Source organism: Elephas maximus, chromosome 3 (assembly GCF_024166365.1).
Source record: "Elephas maximus indicus isolate mEleMax1 chromosome 3, mEleMax1 primary haplotype, whole genome shotgun sequence".
In the NCBI taxonomy this organism is placed as follows: domain Eukaryota; kingdom Metazoa; phylum Chordata; class Mammalia; order Proboscidea; family Elephantidae; genus Elephas; species Elephas maximus.
In genome coordinates this window covers 64,336,962-64,359,292 of record NC_064821.1, presented here as the reverse complement: position 1 = coordinate 64,359,292, position 22,331 = coordinate 64,336,962, and the positions used below count along the sequence as shown (strand labels likewise).

The 22,331-nt window shown below is 39.4% G+C and overlaps 2 protein-coding genes and 1 non-coding gene across 8 annotated transcripts; 1 reads left to right on the top strand and 2 right to left on the bottom strand.

The window, feature by feature from the left end:
• Positions 1 to 15: 15 nt before the first annotated feature.
• LOC126074107 (U6 spliceosomal RNA) lies at positions 16 to 120 on the bottom strand. Its single transcript, XR_007516915.1, has one exon. It is a non-coding gene; the product is annotated as a U6 spliceosomal RNA (small nuclear RNA).
• A 1,879-nt stretch (positions 121 to 1,999) lies between these two features.
• SRSF10 (serine and arginine rich splicing factor 10) lies at positions 2,000 to 15,486 on the top strand. Of its 5 annotated transcripts, none has more exons than XM_049878263.1 (6): positions 2,000 to 2,184; positions 3,835 to 3,941; positions 7,504 to 7,605; positions 8,781 to 8,943; positions 9,208 to 9,258; positions 12,892 to 15,486. In XM_049878263.1, exons 1-6 carry the CDS (start codon positions 2,120 to 2,122, stop codon positions 12,950 to 12,952), a joined length of 549 nt encoding a protein of 182 aa, XP_049734220.1. In that variant the 5' UTR covers positions 2,000 to 2,119; the 3' UTR covers positions 12,953 to 15,486. The 5 variants fall into 5 exon arrangements, with proteins under 5 accessions (XP_049734220.1, XP_049734219.1, XP_049734218.1 ...); XM_049878262.1 differs by having other exon boundaries at positions 9,205 to 9,258; XM_049878261.1 differs by lacking the exon at positions 12,892 to 15,486 and adding an exon at positions 9,392 to 11,478.
• Positions 15,487 to 18,009: 2,523 nt separating this feature from the next.
• Positions 18,010 to 21,844, bottom strand: PNRC2 (proline rich nuclear receptor coactivator 2). Of its 2 annotated transcripts, none has more exons than XM_049878258.1 (3): positions 21,677 to 21,844; positions 19,580 to 19,785; positions 18,010 to 19,251 (listed from the first exon to the last, which is right to left on the bottom strand). In XM_049878258.1, the coding sequence occupies exon 3, from the start codon at positions 19,231 to 19,233 to the stop codon at positions 18,811 to 18,813; it is 423 nt and encodes a 140-aa protein (XP_049734215.1). In that variant the 5' UTR covers positions 19,234 to 19,251; positions 19,580 to 19,785; positions 21,677 to 21,844; the 3' UTR covers positions 18,010 to 18,810. The 2 variants fall into 2 exon arrangements, with proteins under 2 accessions (XP_049734215.1, XP_049734214.1); XM_049878257.1 differs by lacking the exon at positions 21,677 to 21,844 and adding an exon at positions 20,695 to 21,290.
• Between the last annotated feature and the right edge of the window lie 487 nt (positions 21,845 to 22,331).

The window sequence follows — 22,331 nt, the reverse complement described above, 5'->3', positions numbered from 1 at the left end:
AATTTTTTTTTTTTTTAAAATATGGAATGCTTCAGGAATTTGTGTGTCATCCTTGCACAGGGGCCATGCTAATCCTCTCTGTATCGTTCCAATTTTAGTACATGTGCTGCCGGAAAGCACAATAAATATGTTTTAATAAATTAAGTGTCCAAAATTTCTTGGAAAATATCGGTGTAGAAACAATACCTCTGCTATGGAGTGCAACAGGCTATCAGCACTTGCAACAAATCATTTGCTTTGAATGCTGATGGATGAAAAAATAATCCTTTTACGGCCTTTTGTAAAAATAAATGATCATTTATTTAAACAGTAGTTGAGCCCCTGCTAAGGAGCCCTGGTGGCAGAGTGATTAAACATTCAGCTGCTAACCAAAAGGTCAGGGTAGTTCGAATCCACCAGCCACTCCTTGGAAACCCTATGGGGCCATTCTACTCTGTCCTATAGGGTCACTGTGAGTCTGAATCCACTCAACAGCAATGGGTTTGGTTTTTTGGTTTTAGTCCCTGCTACTGCTTGCACTGTGCTACATGCCAGAGGCATGCTAAGAAGAGGTGCCTCATCTCCAGAAGTTTAGTCTAATAGAGCAGGGAATGGTTATCTAAGTACGGATGGGAGGACTCTTCAAGCGTGTCTGAAAGGTCAAAACCATACTAATACATTATTTGCCTTTTTCATGCTCATTCTCTCAGAAATGTAGAATGGAGTTTACCTAGGCTACATGTAATGAAGGGAAGTGGCATGTGTGCTTGTGTTTTAAAAACGTCCCCCTTTTCATTTCTAATTCAGTAAATAGATATAACCCACAAAAACAAAGTCTTTTGGGGTCTTCCATAATTTAAGAATGTAAACAGATTCTGAGACTGGAACATGCATACCCACGAAGCCCTTAGCAACAGAAAACACTGTAGATGACAGGGCGACTAAAATGTGGAAAGTCTGAGAACGACCTTTACCAGGAGGTAAGAGCCTAGATAAGTGGAGCAGCAAGGACATCCCAAAACTGAGAAGGGTGTGAGCAAGAGGCAGCCTAGGCAAAGGCGCTCAGGGAGTGTGCAGCACATGATGAAAGCTTTGGAGACAGACCCATCTCTATGCAAGGCTATACACTTCTTTCCAAAAGCAATACACCACAAATAAAAACCCTTTCCCACAGAGCTGATTCCGACCCATTATAACCCTGTAGGACAGAAGAGAACTGCCCGCACAGGGTTTCCAAGGCTATAATCTCTACAGAAGCAGACTGCCACATCTATCTCCCACGGAGAGTGGCTGGTGAATTCGAACTGCCAACCTTTCCATGAGCAGCCAAGCACTTAACCACTGCGAGGCCAGGACTCCTACACCCAATACGAGAGGCTGTAAATTCTTCCCATGCTGGACAGGGATCTAATATAAAGCCAGGGCATAACTTGGACCAGACAGGAAATTTTATGGCGGTGCCCCCTAATGATAATTTTTTTTTAATTCGTCCAGTTGTCATTGTTGTTGGTAAGTGCCGAAGTCAGTTCCGACTCATAGCGATCCTATATACCACAGAACGAAAGGCTGCCCGGTACTGTGCCCTCCTCACATCCTTGTTAGATTTGAGCGCACTGTTGCAACCACTATCAATCCACCCGTTTGAGGGTCTTCCTATTCTTCGCTGGTCATCTACCAAGCATGATGTCCTTCTTCAGGAACTCATCTTTCTGACAACACGTCCTTGCTTCTAAGGACCATGCTGTTTTGGCGTAGGGACTAAAACATCTGCTTCCAGGCTTGGGGCCTGGACAAAGCAGAAAAGAGCGGGAAAATAAAACAAGAAAGAAACAAAGAGTGGGTTGGCGGTAAAAAGGAAGAGGCGGCGGAAGAAGCCAATGCATCAGACCGAAGCTCCTAGGCCAACCCGAGCTGTCCACATGCGCAGGCGCACGCCTCGTGCTCTCGCGGGAAAGAACCGTTGGCAGTCCCCGCGCGGCGGGGAGGTAGGGCGGGGTGGAGGCGGGAGTGAAGTCTCGCGAGAAGAGGCGGTTGGCGTAGCGGGAGCTCTCTGGCTGTGTGTGTCTGAGGCTCAGTCGCAGGAGCAGCGGACGGTTTGCGGAGTCCGTTAGTACCCCTGGGTGAGATACTCGCCGCCGACATGTCCCGCTACCTGCGTCCACCCAACACGTCTCTGTTCGTGAGGAACGTGGCTGACGACACCAGGTGTGTACAGGGGAGGTAGCCGGGTATACGCTGGGAGGCCGCAGGAGCGTGCCGAGGACCGGAGCGGCGGCGACGCTGGGCCGGGGGAGGGGAAGGGATGAAGATGGCGGGTCCCACGCCGGCTTTGGCGCCTGAACTAGGCCGCACCGCCGGGCTCAGCCGCCGCGTGGGAGCGAGAGAGGCGCCCCAGGCCCAGGCTGGGCCGTTGCGAGGAGCGCGGGCCGCGTGGCGCCCTTTTCGTTTCCCCAGCCTCCTCCGCAGTTCGGAGGCCTCTTCCTCCCCGCTTTCTCTGCGCGCATGCAGTCACCGCGGCGGCCTGTCCGCGCCCCTTGGAAGTTCACGGTTTGGGGGGTGCGCGCCCCGTCGGCCAAGAAATTGTTTTCTTTAAGACAAAAACAATAATATCTCTATGCCCTCAAATAACGGTGTGGGGGGAGGGGATTGTGGCGAAGCATTTGATGCTTTTTAAATACGTTTGTGGTTTTTGGCCTGTTGGAGATGTCTGGAGAACGGGAATTTTGAGATTTGGGGAATTTAATTTTCCCGTTTCCCAGAAATTCCGGTCGTTTGAGAAGGGGGGTTTGGGAGCCCTTTCCGTAAGGACGTTGATAGCTAAATTAGATCAATCCAGCCCGTACCTTAAATAGGCTGTGCACCTACCTTAATTCCTTCGAACTGCCTCCACAATGTTTTAGAAGATACCAAATTGATACTTCATGTTTCACAAATCATCAGACTTTTTGGTTTGTTCTAGCCGTGTGTGGTTACCCGTTTTTTTGTCCTGACTTTTAAGTGGGGAAAAAAGCAATAGTAAATATTTTGGTGTCTAGAAAAATTTCTCCTTTGTCATTTTTTACATTTATTATTTAAGGAGTCATATATGTTTGTGGCTTTTATTTTTTCAAATCATATCCACCTGTTGTCTCACCCAGTGTCTAAAATTTTGGGGAACAAGATAAGTGTTTAATATTTTTCACAGTTAAAGAGTTGATTGGAGAAACACATTAGCAATAGAGACTTAGCTACAACCTATTTCCATACTTTTAATGAAAAATGAACCATGTCCCCAAAAAAACAATAAATTGTGATCGAATTCTATATGACTGTTATATGTCCTGACCCCTGGACATATTAATGTAAAATAGTAATAGATTTTATCTTCCAAATTTTTATAGCTTTCATTTGAGGAGCCGTGGTGGTGCAGTAGCTTAAGCGCTCGGCTGCTAACGGAAAGGTGGCAGGTAGAAACCCACCAGCTGCTCAGAGGGAGAAAGATGGGACGGTCTGCTTCAGTAAAGATTTTGCAGCCTTGGAAACCTGTGGGGCAGTTCTGCTCTGTCCATAGAGTTGCTGTGAGCCTGAATCGACTTGATGCCAATGGGTTTGGTTTAGTTTGGTGTATAGCTTTCATTGAACAAAAAGATATATTGGTTGTTCATTTTCTTACGTTCTTAAGTTGAGATTTAGAAGGCTTGTCAGTTTCAGGTCACCCAGGAGCACAGCTGTGAACTATGGGCCACACGTGTCCATTTTATTAAATCACAGCCCCTTTCATTGGTCGAGATATTATAAAAAGATATTTATTTCTTACAAAGAAACTCTTTTAAGGGTACGAACATAAAAATTGGGGGTCTTTTTATGATGTTTTAGGTCTGAAGATTTACGTCGAGAATTTGGTCGCTATGGTCCTATAGTTGATGTGTATGTTCCACTTGATTTCTACACTCGACGTCCAAGAGGATTTGCTTATGTTCAATATCCTTTCTTCAGATGGCTGATTAGTGAGGGGTGTTGAAGTTTGAAATTCAAGTTTATGTAAGAGGTAACATCTAAAAAGTAGTTTGTTTTTATCCTGTAATAAGTGTTTTATGTCGTCAGATTTTCTGAAAATTAATTCTGACTCACATTATTCTTACTATTTCTTAAAATTAATCCAAAAAGAGTAAAAGTATTTAAGTTCCCGTTCATGCTGCTGAAACTCAAATCAGTGATTATAATAAGTGTTTTAAATTTGAATGCACTCTGGTTGCTACCACCTTTAATTTAAAACAGATTAAAAATTAATGTGTTCTTGTGCTTAGCAATATAAAGTTTGGTATTCTTGTTTTGTTAATTTGAATCACTTGATCAAAAACAAATTGTATAACAATGAGGTAAACTTCTTTAATATTGTCCCCTAATTTGCTGTCCTCTGTTGTTACCTCAGAGAATGTAAAGCTGTACAGTTATGGCGGCCCCAAAGAGAAAGCATGAAAGAACCTTTAGAGTAGAGTTCAACACTCACTTAAGGCAAGTAGACAAGCCAAAGACCTCTTAAGGATCAGGCTTGAAGAGAAGGGAGAGTTTGGGAAAAGAAAAAATAAAGAAAAGCTGGAAGAAGGACAAGCCTAATGGGAGACAAAGCCTCGCTTTATCTACAAAAGGGGGAAAAGGTTGTTTTTCAAAGTTAAAGATAAAGCCATCTGTCATATTTGGCCAAGCATCTCATGACAAGTCCTTCTGACAAGCACTTAAAGAGTTAAAGGTCAAGATGAAGTTGAATGATGGCCAAGATTAAAGGAGTCATACCTGATGTATCCTACAGAATAACTATTTTCCTTTTTTTTTTTTTTTATGTTTTGTAAGCAGTTAACTTTCAAAATTATTCTGGTTTGGTCTAGTGACAAAACCTGTAACTTGATTTGTGTGGGCCTTTGATGTTGTGATTGTGGTCTTGTGTAAATGCACACTCGTAGCTTGTCAAGTTAAAGTGTACCAGGATGTAAAATTGTTAAGGTTAAACTCGGCATATTTCTGTTTTGGACCGAGTGATCAGATGCCACTGGGTAGCAGGCAGTGCTCTTTGGAGTAGCCTGAGGTTCTGGGGTCAGGCTGACTCCACAGAACTCTGTACAAAGGGGAGACGGGTACGTGCACTTGGCACTACTTAGAAATACCTCCGGTGGTTTTGTAAGGTTCGATCCACTAGAAATACTACTTGTTTATAGATAAATTTGAGTGGCTGCTGGAAGCGCACACACACACACACACTCCACACTTCTGAAGCTTTGCGCTGTGAAGCCTGCTGGCCCTGCAGTGCTTCAGTGCACATGATCAGTTGGCCCTAAATGTGTCCCAGATGTCCACCTCCCCAGTCAGGGTACCTTATTAGTGTCTATAGGAAATTGCTTGACCCAGAGTTACAGGTGACAGCATTTCCTGTCCCTTCAGTGAGATCATTTCCCTGCAACAACAGAGGTTTGACCTTTGGACCTCAGACTAGGAAAAATTCTAATGTTTAAATTCAGTGGATTTCTTGAAACTTGAAGTTAGCTGAGTCTTAATGAGACTCATCTTGTGGGGAAAGGCTAAAAGCTGCTCCTGCAGAACCAGTGATCAAGGACATTGTAGGAACTGGTTGCAAATCTCTGCTACAGAAACAATAAGAGCTATATCTGGCCTAGTAAAGTTAGCAATTTTACCTGTTTTGGGGGTGACCTGGAAACCAGTAGTTTGAGTCAAGAGCATATGATAACTTGAGCCAGAAAAGGGTTGTCATCTAAAGAAGAATAATTTTTTTTTTGTACATGTGCCCCCAGTAAATCTTTCTATGGTTTTAAAATAGTTAAAAGGAAATAGGTAACAGGATTATCAGTTGTGTTTTTAGAAAGACTCTGAAGTACATATTTTTGCCATGGTTGGCATCAGAGTGAAATTTGGTTGTCCCTGTCTCTTCTACCTAACTCCATTCTCAGTTAGCCTTCTTTTCCTGTCCTGGGTTAACAGGTAAAGTAGAACCATGCCATGGTCCATCCAGCCCAGGATTCCGTTATTGAGGGTAGCACCAGAGGAAGATTTTGTTAAGCTCGTTGATAATTTTTATAGTTCTTTTGATATAAATCATTTTTTAAATGATTGTATTCTGTCTCTTAGGGTAACAAAAAATAAAGTAGTATGCCCGTTAAGTGAACTTAATCCTAATTATTTTAGTGCCTGGCAGCATTAACCTTGAGGGGTATTCAGTTACAATAGTCAACATTCTGTGCTCCCTTTGCTTTTTCATATTGAAAGCCCAGTGATTTAGGACTTGGGAAAACCTCTCCTTCCATTTAACCTACATATTACAGCCTTTGGAAGAGAGAGCTGGAAACCTGCTTCAGGCCTTGAATCGTTTCACAACAAAAGTGGAAAACTGGGGAGGCAGGCCATTTGGTGTCTGGGATAAAAGAGCACTAGTATCATTCTTGAACGGAATATGTTACTCTCTGGTTTTTTAATCAGCTCTTCACAGCCACCACTTTTGTCTTCTCAAATTTAAGAAATAGAAGCGGACAGGTTAGAACAGTGATTTTTAAGATAAAATGAAAATTAACACCGAATCCTAACCTAGCTCCCTTTCCCAAGCTGTCCTGAATGTGTACTTGGCTGCTGTTAGGAGTGGTGGTTTTAGGAAAGGAGCTAGGTGTGGACAAGATAACTAGGTAAAGCCAGGACTTCTCATAGTGGTACTGCTGATGTTAAGGGAAGGAAGGACAAGACAAGGCAGCTTAGCCTCTCAAATCTAAAACGGGTACCAGCAGTTCTTGCTTCAGGCTGATAAATATTATCTTGAAGTTGAAACCAATCCCCGGCCCATTCCTTTGCAGGCAGCTATGTCACAGTTACGGCCTTTGAGTCTAGGATCCCCTAGTCTGTTTTTACTGACAGCATGCTTTTACAGTCGCCATGGATGTAATGTGCTTTTGATACAGTGATTGTCTTGAGTATTGCTTGACTCTGTCTTGATGCTCATAAGTGGCTAGTGTGCCAGTCTTCCGTGTGTGATGCAAGGAAGACAAATAAGTAAAACAGTAGTATTAGACATATCCAAGAAAAAAGTAAAATTAATTCAAGGTTAGTACTTTCATCATGTAAGGTATATTCTGCTTGCTTACACAAGAACTATTGGCATTTTCTTGTTTTCCTTGAAATATATATGAAAGACAGTATCTTAGTTTTATTTAAGAATTTTTTGTTTTAACATCTAATGTAGAACTGACTTTTGTCTTGTTTTATAACATTAATTCTTAAAACTTGGTCAAGAAGTTTTTCGTTTCATGATTGAGCTTGACATCTTAATGATAACTTTAAAAATGTATATTCACGTTTGCTTTTTAAAACTTACGCCTTGGGAAATCATAAGTGAAGTGTTTATAGCTGAGTCAGGCAACTAGTAAGCGGGGTCTGGTTGATTGTGTAGAACAGTATCGGGAAATTGAGTTGTTTGAGGCTTACCAACTGAGCTTTCCATTCATTATCAAAGTTTGCAAAATTTCCCAAGCCCCTTAACATTTAGCACATTTGAGGATGTTCGTGATGCCGAAGATGCTTTACATAATTTGGACAGAAAATGGATTTGTGGGCGTCAAATTGAAATCCAGTTTGCACAGGGGGATCGGAAGAGTAAGTACCCTTATGTCTAATGTGTATTTGTCCTTCCTAGACAGTATTTTGCATTGAGGTTTCTTCTTGGAAATACTTAAGCAGTTTACCTGTTCAAAACCCAAAAAGATAGTTTTTGAAGTTTTTGAGAAGATAGAGCATCTTGAATACAATATTTGATTATATTTTTCTGATGTATTAGAAAATTTCAGGGTAGACATAGGCAGGATGTAGAAGAGGTTGGAATGGCTGAAATACACTTGGACTCTTCAGAAAGTTGATCAGTACTATCGGTTATGGCATGTTTAATATGCAAGGGGTGAAATTAAAAGGAGTAAAACTTAAAAAGAGTCTCTTAAGCCATTTGTCTTCAAAGTATAATTAGATAATTCTTTGGGCACATGGTTATGAAAATGGATATGATTAGACCGGGAAAAGGTATATAAATTAAACTTGGAATAGGTTTTCTGTTAGTACTTCGTTTTTATTATATATGCAGGCATACACCAGATATTTGCTGTATATGGATGAGGCAGGGCAAGGGTATAGCCTTGGTAGTCAAATAGATCTAGGTTTGAATTCTGGCTCAACCATAATGCTACCTTGGCCCCAAGATACTAAAAGATAGGAATTAAAATAGCTGCTGAAGGGGGGAGGGGCATTTAGGTGGACACACGCTTTCCCTAGCTCTTGTTTGAATGATGGATTCCTGAGTATTCACCTTGTTGTTTATGTACATATAAGTGTCTGGTTTATAGAATTTAAAATGAAATAACATAAGAATTGAAGAATGCAGTGTGTGTGTAAGGAAGGTATTATATAAGGGTTAATTAAGTTTTCTTCTGCTTTTCTTTGTCATGGTGTAAGTTTTGAATTTTAAAAAATAACATAATATGTTTTCATAATGTCAGAGTAGTTGGCATATCTTAGACAACGAGCTAGATGGTGAGAGAACCTTGAAAAAACAATACAGTGGGAGAGAGATTTGAGGACAGAATTTTTAACATAGAAGTCTTTTTCTAATAGACTTCCTTGAAAATAAATAACTTTTTCCAAGGTTAATATTTACATTAACTTTGACACAGATGGGGGTGTAAGGAAAGGGATGCAGGAAAACAGTTTATCAGTTTTAATTTTTTTCGAGGGCTTAAATACTAAGTTTTTAGTGTTGCTGAATATTTCTGTGTGTTTCACAGCACCAAATCAAATGAAAGCCAAGGAAGGGAGGAATGTCTACAGCTCTTCACGCTATGATGATTATGACAGATACAGACGTTCTAGGAGCCGAAGTTATGAAAGAAGGAGATCAAGAAGTCGGTCTTTTGATTACAACTATAGAAGATCTTATAGCCCTAGAAAGTAAGTGTGATGTATATAACACAGTGATCCATTAGAAAAGATTTATGTTTGCTAGCACATTTAATTGTTTTTACCCTTTTGTGTACTTTTAACTATGTATGTTAAATGTTTCATTGAGACTAAAAATATTTTAGTGTTTCATTTTAAAAGTTTTATGGGTCACTTTTTTTTTTTAATTAGAAACTATAAAAGAATCTCTGTGAACAGACGCTTGTCACTGTTTGCTTTTTTTTTTTTTTTTTTTTTTGGTATACTTTTTAGCAGTAGACCGACTGGAAGACCACGGCGTAGCAGAAGCCATTCCGACAATGATAGGTAAATAACTTTGTTTTGAAAAAGACCTATATATTTTTCAATTTCAGAGTGAGCTTTTGCTCTAAAAATAACAAATTTGATTAATATAGAATCTAATTTTTACTCTAATTGTATCTCTCCTCTGTTTTGAAAGATTCAAACACCGAAATCGATCTTTTTCAAGATCTAAATCCAATTCAAGATCACGGTCCAAGTCCCAGCCCAAGAAAGAAATGAAGGCTAAATCACGTTCTAGGTCTGCATCTCACACCAAAACTAGAGGCACCTCTAAAACAGATTCCAAAACACATTATAAGTCTGGCTCAAGATATGAAAAGGAATCAAGGAAAAAAGAACCACCTAGATCCAAATCTCAGTCAAGATCACAGTCTAGGTCTAGGTCAAAATCTAGATCAAGGTCTTGGACTAGTCCTAAGTCCAGTGGCCACTAATAGTATATATAAACCATGATAATTTTTAGGCATGTATCATTCATTTACTCATAGTTTGGGTTACTTAAATTATCAGGAATACAATGTTGCAATGATGCTTAAAAAACACTTGTTAGTTTTCCCTGTACCAGGCAATGGTTATAATTAAAATGATATGCTGTTGAGAAGCCACTCTTAAGAGTCCAGTTTGTTTAATGTTATGGGCAGCTACCAATTTGTGGTGTCTCTGTATATTTTTGTAAAGATTCTCATTTTTTATGCTTGGAGTATTGGTGAAAAGATGTTGGTTGACCATAATTTGCAACATTGTCTTATGAAAAATAAACTTTCATATCAATATTTGGTAGAACTGTTAACCTAGAAATGTAGCTTGTTAATAAAATAGAATGATACAAAAGTGAGGTGGTAGCCACAGGACAACACAGCTCAGACACATTTAGGTTCAGGGTGGACCTTCATGACTTGTTAAGATGTCTAGGCCCATGATAATAGTTGATTTCAGTTTTCAGTGTGAAATAGTTCTTTTGTTAGCTCTGTTGTCTTGGACAACGATGACAACTGGGTTAGGTAGCATTTTCAGAGAGATTGAGTTTTTGACCGAAACATGGAGCCTTCACTGCTTTTTTCTGATTTCTATGAAGACTTGAAACATAGAAACTTCAGGAAAAACAAATTTGAGCAGATCAATGATGGCAGAAATAATTTTAGGAGGAAATGTTTTGTAGTTGCTCTGAATTTTAAGGACATTGTTGACCGTAATGCTTAGTTTTCTTACTGCTATTAGAAGCAGATTGTTTCAAAGTAGGTTTTATTTGTGTTTATGGATAGTGGAAAAGAACTGAATTTTGATGCTTATAGCACTCAGTTTGTGTGTGCATTTGTATCAAAATCTTATTATCTCTTTATGAAGGAGGCTTGCTCTTTACACCTCAGTTTATTTAATGTGAGGCAAGATGAAAGACAACACCCTCATTACTAGGTGATTCTGTGGTGCCATGAAATTTAAAATAATTTTGGAAAAAGAATTAGTCAATATTAAGCAAGAATGACATCTCTGAGAGTTTTTTATTATCAGTGTAGACCTGGCAATACCTGACTAAAAATGAGAAAATGATACCCTTAATGAACCATTTATAATTTCTAGTATTTTTCTGAAAGTTCATTTTAGGGGCAATAAAAGTGACTTTACATATCCAATCTCATTTCGTAATAAAAGGTAGCATCTTTTAAAACCCCAGATTGCTTTCTTGCAGATAAAAGTAAGAAGTATTGTGGAGAGGCAATTCCTTTTAGAGGATTACTGTTTTCAGTTTTGGTTTTAGTTATCTAGGCCTGCCTGTAAAGAACAAAAGATGATTTTTAGATACTGTTTGTGGAATGTGTTTTGAAGGATTGATTCTAGAACCTTTGTATATTTGATAGTATTTCTAACTTTCATTTCTTTACTGTTTGCAGTTAATGTTCATGTTCTGCTATGCAATCATTTATATGCACGTTTCTTTAATTTTTTTAGATTTTCCTGGATGTATAGTTTAAACAACAAAAAGTCTATTTAAAACTGTAGCAGTAGTTTGCAGTTCTAGTTAAGAGGAAAGTTGTGGGGTTAAACTTTGTATTTTCTTTCTTATAGAAGCTTCTAAAAAGGTATTTTTATATGTTCTTTTTAACAAATATTGTGTACAACCTTTAAAACATCAATGTTTGGATCAAAACAAGACCCAGCTTATTTTCTGCTTGCTGTAAATTAAGCAAACATGCTATAATAAAAACAAAATGAAGGAAATAATGATTAACTGGAATTATTATAGTTTGGAATATGATTCTAAAATTACCATGAAAACAATCCTTTGTAGACTTAGGAATATTTTTAATCAGTGTTGGACTAAGCAGAATTAACTTTGACTCTGGAAATGATAGGACTTACCAGAAAGCTACATCTTTTACAGAATACTTAAAAGTTCCTTACGTAATACAAAAGTCGTTCCATGATTGCTCGTTAAGCCTCTTGGATTAAATAATTTAGAGGTTATTGGTAGTGTTAAAAGGCAATTTGGGGCAGCTAACTGTAAGCTGATACTTTCATTAGTGGATGGACCAGTGTTTCTGCTCTCCCCTCTTCATAAACAAGATACATTCAGCCTTATGTTTATGGCATAGTTCAAAATATTTTTACATTGAATATTGGTGAGCAGTTAATATTTAGTGGTAACCACTTTGGGGAAGTGGTTTAGTTTTTGCAGTTTGAATTCTAGCTACTTGACAATGACAGTAATTTTGGCTGATATTTATTGAGTATTTATGATGTGCCAGACACTGTTCTGAAACCTTTACATGTTAAACTGTTTACTCTTCACAAAACCCTGTAAGAAAAGATACCATTATCCCCATATGACAGATGAGGAAATTAAGGCACAAAGAGGATAAGGTCACAAAGGCTGTAAATGGCAGAGCCAGGATTTAAGCCTAGGCCCGATACTTGGATGATTTTAATGAACCTACAGTTTGAGAGATAAAAAATAAGCTTTCTCATAATATGTCAGACCCTCAGTTTCAGTAAGAAACTTAAAGTAGGCTGTGTAATAATCATATGAATTCCAAAAGTAGATCCAGGAGGTAGCCCACTGAAATTGTAGAACTCAAGGTGTGGTGTTTTAATTTCTGTTTGCCAAACTTGTTTTTAAACTCAGACTGTTTTTTTTTTTTAAGAGCCTTATATGTTTCTCAAGTAAACTTCAAAAATTGTGCTATATTACGATTGAACCCATGATAGTTAAGATCCTACTGATACTTCATGAGGATCCTTACACAGTGTTTTAATTTTGGGTTATGTAATTGAGTTCCAGAATTACTGAGTATCTACTGTGTCTGGCACTGTGCTCGTTATTAAATAGAGTAGACCATTCAAGTGAGGGTTGATAGTTCACCTCTCTTTTTACTTAAGATCTCTCTGCATTTTTTTTTTCGAAGCCAAGTAAGCAAGAAGAAAAATGACAGATAATGCTTCAGTGAGGAAGGACAGGTGCTACATAGAGTGTGAGCTGATAAGTTAATGACCCAGGGAAAAGACCTGGGGGCTGTTGTACTATTCTCTTGAAAAATTTGGCCCAGTAAGCTGCTACATCCAGTTCAACTAACAAAATCCTGTATACCACAGAGAAGAATAAAGAAAACCAAACTGACAAACATCCTTCTTTTATTTAAGACCAAACTGCAGCTGGAATACCCAGTACAGTTCTGCTTACTACACTTCAAGAAAGATCTGAGAAAGCGGAAAAAGAACCAAAGAAGGGCAGTTCAAGCGACCAAAGGGTGGGTGGAAGGTGCTGCAGTATGAATACTGTATGAATATTTTGACTCTGGTCTGAAAAGATAAAAGAATGTTATCGAAAACTACATGGAATAATTGAAGTCCCTTCAAGTTTGAAAGTAAGCATTTTAGGACAAATAAAAGGAAATTCAACTTTGTACTTGTGGAAACTAATCCCTAAATATGAATAGGTTTATATTGATTCATGAGTAATAGGTCCATAATAAATTATTGAAAACTAGGATGTCTGAATATTAAGGAAGACAGCCATAGTCTCTTACAGTGCCTCTATTGGTCTGTCTCAAACTGAATTGGGTGGGGAAAGGTATGGTCCAATATAAACTTTTTCTTGGTTGTCTCTTAAAGAAGTCAGTTCCTTTTGGGCTGTTACTGGCAAACCTTGCCTTTGTTTATTCCAGTGCCAGTGTTTCTGCTTAATTGTTTGCTTTGTTGGCATCTTGAGTTTATTTACTTGTACGCCACATGCCGTTTACATCTTCCTTAATTAAACTACTCTTACCCAGGTGATTTCCAAGTATAATACTTGAGAGCCGGCTAAGAGGGTCCTCTCTACTCACCTCTTTCATAGTCAGTATATTCAGCAAACATTTATTGAGCCCTTAGTCTGGGCAAAACATTGTACTGGGTAATTGGGGAGAAAGCAGATATAATTCGTTTATTCAATAAATGTCTACTGAGCACAATCTAGCGAATCATTACAGTATGGCCTCATTGTTTTGTTTGAGGTGTATTCATAACAATATTTTTACACCACTCATATCCTAATGTAATTGTAAAAGCCAATATGCTATCAAAGTAATTTTGTGGTTATCTGCCATTTTAAAGTATCCAGTATTTCTGTTTGCATCCCATTAATACAAATAATGAGAAAAATGATTTGTTTTAATCTGTAATAAACTGATTTATTGTGCAGTTACTGTAATATACTAGAGTTATATTAAGTTGTTAACTCTGCCTCTTCAAACACGTATTAGGAAATAACCCCCAAAATAAATACTTAACTTTGCATTAGATATAAAGGAGAGACTCTGGGTGCTAAAATTAGATTATTTTGAGGCAGACAGGGCTGTTATCCCAACTGATTTAGTATGTTCTGTAATTGAGAAAATGTTCACCAAATTTACTTTTTAGTGATTTACATGTACATTTTATAGGGGACATGTTCTGTGTATAGTGAATAAATAACTTTTTTAGTATCACAAAATGTTTTGGATTCCTTAGTTCCTTATTTTAGGATACGAAGTTTGTTCACCTATACATTGATTCCATCGCTCACTAAACATATTTGATTTTCATCATATTCTTGCCACATTTAAAGCTTTTCATGTAAAGTTTATTCCTCTAAAAATCCAGCAGTGGAATTTAACCCTTGAATTTATAAAGATTTTGAAAATACAGCAGGATACATGTAACTTTAAAAAAAAAAAAACCAAACCTGTTGCCGTCGAGTCAGTTCCGACTCATTGCAATCTTAATAAGACAAGAGTAGCGCTGCCCCGTAGGGTTTCCAACTACCAGCCTTTTGGTTGGCAGCCGAGTTCTTAACCAAGGGAGGGATGAAAGGAAGGTATTAGAAAAGAATTTTAACTTGCCCAAGATCACACGGCAAGTAAATAGCATATCCTAGATTAGTCCGTATTTTTTCATTTAGTTCATCTTTATTATTGTTTTAATCAAATGGGATAATTTTTTATAACTTTATTTTCATCAGGACAATAAATCGATATAATGGAATCTCAAGTTCACTTAGAGCAAAGGTGACTAGATTTAGTTTAGAAGAGTATTTAACACCTTCACAAATACTCACCAGCCTTAAGACTTTAGGTGGTGGTTCTTAGAGGCAGGGATTTTGTGTAATTTTGTGTTAGTTTTGCCCCCTTCCTTGTTTATTTTTGAAGTGACGTTAAAACTTCAAGGAGAGTGGGGTAGTCAGTTGAGATTTTGTTCAAAAAAAATATTGGTGGATCCTTAAATTGACTTTTTACTTAGCCTTCTGGTTTTATTTTTGCTGGAAAATATTTTGTCCTTTGGTTTTTATGAGTACAATTATCACTGTACTTGATAGTTCTTGAAAAGTTTTAAATATAAAAAAGGCCAACGTGGTTTTGATAGCTGTTGCCTTAGAATGAATTGCTTTAAATTACCTTCTGTGGTTTCCATTTATGCTGTCAGTATTATTAAGCACCTAAGATGTCAAGCTGTATGTTGCTTTTTTAAATCCTAAAAACTCTTAGGAAGGATTCTGTTCCCATTTTACAGATGAAAACATTGTCATGCCTACCATATGGTAGCCTTATTGCATACCGTGTTTCACTCTTCACAGTCTTACAAGATAATTGGTAATTTCTGGGTGAGAAACCAAAGAGGTTAAATGCAATCCAAGATCTTACAGCTGCTGTGACTCAGGTTCTTTCAAGCCTGGCTTCCCAAATTTCAATCTCTTTGAACATATTCTTTACAAAATCTTGAGGTATAGAGGCAGCACAACACCGGTTCTGGAAGATAGGCAGTCCCCAGAGCTCTGTTCCTAAGTCTTTTGTTCTAAGTCAGATTTGTTCACAAGTCAGAACAATTTGGTATGGTTCATACTTAATGTCGGTTAATCAAATGTTTGTCTTAGTATATAGTGTATCTTTGTATGCATAAAAAAAATTAAAACACTTCCAGATACACTAAAAACCTCCTTAAGGTAATGTTTTGATAGGTGTCACAAAGGAGCGCCCCCCGAACCTTTTGTACTTACCTCAAATTTTTAATTGTGACAGGCTTTAGGAGATACTAAGTTTGTAACGCAGGGACTGCCCGTAATTTAGTGGTGTTCTACCTTCAGGGCTTTTTTTAGGAGTCCAGGGGATAAACTGATCTCATTTTAGATGGTGATAAGTTGATATGAGGTAACTGTCTTTGATTATTGACATCCACATTCTGCTAGTCACTGTGGAAAAAATTCCTTCTCTTTTGGGTATTTTCCCCTGCCGGCTGTTCTAATAGTGTTGGTTATACTTACTGAGTTGTTCCTGTGTATTCATATAACAACTGTTTCACCCATGTATTAAAGATTGGGTTTTTCTTATGTGGAATAAAAAATAAGGCATGTAAATTCATTTCATTGAGAGTGGACAGTAGTTTGTAAAGAGAATGCCCTTGATTTTTTTCAGATATGCTGGAAAGCGAAACACTGGTCTAGGAGCTCTGGTGGTACAGTAGTTAAGCGCTCAGCTGCTAACCAGGTTGGTGGTTTGAACCCACCAGCAGCTCCATGGGAGAAAGATGTCTGCTTCAGTAAAGATTTACAGCCTTGGAAACACTATGGGGCAGTTCCGCTCTGTCTTTATATGGCGCTAAGTTGGAATCAACAGCAGTGGGTTTGGTTTTTCAGTAGGAGCTAGAAAGTCTTGTTTTTGTACGTTTAGCTTTGCCTTTTAAATTTGTGGCCGAGTACTCATTTAAGAAGTGTTAGAGTTGTACTCAGTCCTTCTTGTTTTACAAAGTAATTGCCTATGAAAATACAACTAAAAAAATCTTAGGAAAGGTTTCAACCATTTCTCGGTTTTCACAAGTGCACTGATTTGGTAAATTCCTGTCACCGTATCTCCGGTAGGCTAAAGACAGTATTACGTAGCACCTTTCTAAGCTAGGTGTCACGATCAGGCTTTTATTCAGGTTACCCTGAAGCCATTTGGCAATCCTTGGCATTCTTTCTTACAGAAATACTAGGAACAAAAGGGAAAACAGACCTAAATGTTGATCCTGTCTTATCTCCGAATTGGTTATTGAAGTTTGCATGAAAAGATACAGCCTTGCCTTGGGTTGATTACTCGAACTAGTTTATAAGCTACCCCATCATTTGGAACCATCAGGTAGAAAGCAGGTGTGGTTCTTTGTCAACTTAAGGAACTCTTGTGCTATTTTTTTCCTATAAGCCTAAATCATCTTAAAATGTACAGAGAGTGAAGACACAGTTCTGTGGCCTTTTTATGGGGGGTGGGTGGGCAGGAGTCAAGAGTAGCTGCTTTAATTAATTGCTCAGCTATCAATCTAATCCAAATGTCTTCAACAACAATTAGCAAATTAGTTGTCTCTTTTCAGACTAAGGGTCCTATGTTATTTCAATAATGTTAATTACATGCTTCCTAAGAGTAAACTATTACAGTCATAGAGCTTCATTCTTAAATAAAAACAAACCACTGGGGAGAAAAACAATTTTATTCTTAATTTCATGCTTCAAATTCTTATATGTGCGTTAAGTACTATATAAATTTGTCTTTAGAATAGCAATATTATTGGACATTATTTCATCTGCATTTATTTGGAGAAATACAACTTAGCCATTCTTTATAAACATCAAAAGAGCTGCCAAATCAGAAAATAGGGCCTGTACAATCAGAATTTTGAAATTGACCTCCCACCACCACTTCTTTAATGTGCTATTGGGTTAACATGCTGTGTATCCAGATACTATGCAGGAATTTACATATTTTGCATAAACAGTCCCCTCAGGTTGTATTTATTCATGACAACAAAAATATACTAGCAAAGCACAATATGCTAGTATCACGCACACTATACTAGCATCATAGGTTACAAAAATTGGTGAGAGCCATAATCTTAAAAGTTGGTGGGACCCTTTAGTAGTTAATCTTTGGGCATAAGGAAAAAAAATAGTCCTGTACTGCATTTCACATCTCAAAAATAGGAAGTGTTTTAGCAGCTTAAGCTTTTTCCCTTATAAGACTTCTTACACTAGAATTTACTTTGAAATATAGTTTACAACCAAATCAATTATAACATACATACACTGGCACTTTAGCACAATGGCAAACTTCAAAAACAAATAATTTTGAACCTTCAAAATTAGGCCATAGTATAAAAAAGTCCACGGTCTTACATTCAGCAAATTCATACTAAAATAGTCTATTTTTGTAGGATAAAAGCCAACAAAACTTTACATATGCTACAAATTTATTACATGTTTATTTACATGGCTCCTACTTCCCTAGGTACTTAAAACTTTCACATTATACAATCCCAACTTTAAGTAAGCTTTCCAGGGATGATTTGAGGCCAGATCACTGTCAACAGCATGTGCAGCGTTGTAATACAAAAATGTATTTTGAAAGCTATTCAGTGACGACCCAATACCGTGTCTATAAAAGATGGTTTTGGTGCATCTGTTGGCAGACACCTACCCACTGCATGTAAGAGGCCACTGGGGTGTCCTGTGCCTCATTTTAATAAGCCCCTAGTGCCCTTTTCACATTCACCACTGTACAATTACTAAAATGCAAGTATTCGTTAAAAATTCACATTTTTTTTTTTTTGGCAGTACATCAGGTTGGCATATTACTGGTTGAGTGTTTCTAGGACATTAAACCTTCAAATGTTAATTAGTTCTCAACCCTTGTCTGTCTTAGCTAGATGCAGGTAATCTGTTACACAAGTTTTCAACAAGTAAATTACTGATCCATGAATGACAAATTAGTATTTTCCCCAACAAGCAATAGAAAAAGTTGATTCCTTTACCACTCCCCAAATCTAAGCTGGGATGGTTTAAGAGTTAGTCAAATGAGAACACAATATCAAGTACAATTATTAATATTTGAGTAATTTTAAGTTGCACTGATACGATCATTACATCACAGTGCACATAACACAGAAAACAAGCAAAAAACCTAATCGTATTTTCCACATTAGCAGTTTTACACATACAGAATTAATTCTCTAGTAAACTTGTTTTGGACCCACCGACTATTCTTTAGGGTGATACCTAAGTTTGAACATTAATATTTTATCTTATACCTGTACTTTAAGTAAGGTTTTAAGTTGAAATGTCATTATTTCTTTATCAGAAGGATTAAAGGAAACAGGAACCCAATGGCTTGGTGGTTTAGGAAGAACACTTGGTGATGGTGGTTCACTAAATTTTGCTCCAGCATAGTTCTGATTAGTTTGAGACTTAAAAAGCAAGCTGGGGCTTGATAAGCTGGAGTTCCAACTTTGATTATTTGGAAAATGTACTTTGTTCTTCCCCCCATTTTGCATGGCCTGCCATGCAACTGCTGGTGAATTATAACCATGTCCTCTTTCTTTTTTCTTATGAACAATCTTCATCTGGGAATTCTGATCCTTGGTCTTCGGTCTATTAAGCTGTTGTTGGTTCTTACTAACATTTCTTGATTGGGGAACTGGAATGGTATACCTCTCTCCACCACCCATCTTCAGCTTCTTTGTCACCTATAAGTGAATGGAAAACAAAATACTGAATAAAAGCCCAGAAAAAAGGTTCAAATTTTTCTTTAAAAAGCTTCCGTATAGTCCCAAATTGCAATTTCAAAAGTTTTGGGGCAATCTCAAAAATGGCTATTCAGCTGCTGCAACTAGAAAGTTAAAGTAAGCTGGTTCACACTTCATCATATGCACAACCTTTATTACTTTCTCTAAAACAAGCTTGCCCACAAATCTGAACAATCCTCTATTTAAAAATGACAACTGATTTGGGATTTGGATCCATTATAAAATGTTTGCCCAATAAAATTCTCCATTACAACGTGAATTTTTATACCTTTCAGTCTGCTTTTCAGATCGCAGGATTTCCACTACCTGTCCTCTTCCTTGTTGCAAAGCCCAGGCTAACAGGTGTTGCTTTCTGACGGATCCTTTCCTCTGTCTGAATACAGAAGTTTTCATGGGCCGATCTGCTGAGTTCAGCCTAGGAGCTGAGGCCAACATCTGAGTCTCCTCAGCACACAAGTTTCAGAGAAGTCCCAGCTAGAAAAGTAAAGATTATTTCAATTAAAAAAATGGAATGAACTGATCGTGTGTATCAACTACAGAACTAACTGACTATAAAGAATGGCTACTTCCTGAACCAAAGGTAGAAAATGTCTCTGGAGATGGCTTTCTCTGGCCTTGTAACTGCCATCATTTCAAAACTTCTCTTATCCGGGAGATCCAGAAACCCCTGAGACATTTTGGAAAACTGTCTGCAAGCCCCCCGACAAGTTCTGTTAACCTTTTTCTTGGGAAGGGCCTTTCAAATTTTCACACGGATTTTTTAACCACAAATGTTAAGTCAAACTAGAGAAGTGTTAGTTTTCTAAAGAGACACACCGCACCGTGTTTTCAAAATCCCACCAGAATTCCCCCATCTTTCAACACACCACCCGTTCTCACAAAGCCTCCTCTCCCCACCTGTCCACATCATGCAAGGCATTTCCTCCGGTTAAGAACACTCGGCTCCTCGTTTTAAAGTAAGTTTTCACAAACCGTAACAACCTAAGCCAGCTTTTCATCTTCCACAGGTACAACTCCAGTGAACATGGAACATGCAAGGTTTCACTTTCACTGACTTTCCAAGTAACCAAATAAACAGCGTGCCCTTCCTTTGGAAAGAATAAGCGGGGCTTCCAGACATTTTTAATAACCCTAAATAAATTACGAGTTTCCGGACTTTGCGTCACTCACAACTCGAACCCAGCGAACCCGGAAACTGCTCTTCCGACGGGAGGCTTGGCTCCAGAGGGGCTCCCATCTTTCTCGAGTCCCGGTCCGGGCACCTGGTGCTCCCCGGCCCCCGCGCCCCGCCCGGGTTCCCGATCTTGTTTGCGCTCTCCTTCCCCCAACAATGGGGAGTGCGGCCACCAACATGGCCGCGCCCGCGGCGCCGCCACCACTCACCGACTTCGAGCTCGGAACTGCGGCAAGGGCGGCTCCTACGCGAAGTCGAAGCCTCCCTCCCCTTCCAGGGAGAGATGAGGCACGGAACGAAGAAAGCCCACGAGCACCGACGAGGTAGCTAACGACCACGCCGGCGTCTCCAATCTGACCTCCTCCTGCTTCTACCGACAAAATGGAGGTGGCGACCAGCGTAGAAGCGGAGCCGGGAGCCACCGCGGCCAATCAAGACACGACGGCGCGGTGCCCGGCCAATGAGAAGCGGGCCGCCGCCTGTTGCTGGGGCAGGACGGGGGCGAGGGAGGGGAGGTGGTTGTTGCCGAGGTTTGAAATCCGCCCCGACAGAAGCATGTCGGGAATAACTGCTTAGGGCAGAGGCGGCTGCTTTTTTCCTTCCCGCCGTCGTTGCCGCTGCCCTCCCGTCTGTCTTCCGTCCCGAACGGCCCTGGCACCGCCTCTCTGTGTGGCCGAGCGTCATCCTCGCTCCTCCAAAGTCCCCCTCCACTGATACTTTTTATCAAGGCGTCCGCCAGGCTGCTCCCTACACCCCAGGACGCGGCCGCCTCTACACTCCGCCCCGGCTGTAAACGCGATCCCCTTGCGGCACCGCCAGACGCTCGGCACCTGGAAAGGAATGTCAGCCGGCCACCGGGAAGCTGCTAAAGCCCCGGCTTACCTGCTCGGAGACACCAAGGCCCTTAGAATTAGGGTTTTAACCGCCTGTGAGGAATTAGTGAAGGGTGGAATTTGGTTCTCGATTTACTGAGTCGTGTAACCGGTAATTTATATGTGGAAGACACTCAAAAGTTGCTTTCCATGGCCTGGCTTCTGCCCACCTGTCCTGACTTTGCTTCCGACACTGCTTTGATTCTGTCGTTCGGTTATGAAACTTCTTTGTCGTTCCCAAAGCATTCTGTTACTCCCGTGGTTCCCTCCTGTCTGCCCCAGCTCATTCTGCCCCCCAGCCCAGTTATTCAAAAGTTACCTTCGCTGTGGAGGCCTCTCTCACACACAGAGCTCAAGGTAGAGTCACTTCTTCCTTTGTGTCCTCACTGGTCCTTCAATTAGGGCCCTTCCTTTATCACATCGTATCATAACTTGGGACTTTCTCTCCAGTTGTGAAGATGGCGCTGGATAAGGTCGCTTTGAGTTGGAACCAACTCCACGGCACCTGACAACATACCTGTCTCCACCCATTCTCTCCTCCCCTCTCCGTAGACACCCTCGAGGGGCAAAGCCAGGTTTTATTTTTCTAAGCACAGTTCCTCACACGCTGTAAGTGCACAATAAAAGTTTGTTGAGAGATTGAGGGCACCCTTATGTCCCCTTCTGCCCCATTTGTAAATAAAGAGAAAAGGCTTTCGGTCGCTATGAATGGGGACCTACTCCAGAGCACCTAACAACAACATCGTTCAGTTGAATATGGGTAGATAGCAAGGTGAAGGGAAGAAGAAAACAGCTACTTTGTGTAAGCAACCCAGAGTGAGTGTTTTAAAAGAGAACGCTAATTTCTATTTACATGAGTAATTCTGGGGTAAATGGTCCAAAATCAACCTCATTACTTTACACTCATAACATGGTTTATATGTACTGACTTTTTATAAACCCCACATAATTTGCTTTTTAGTCGTTTTCCACTG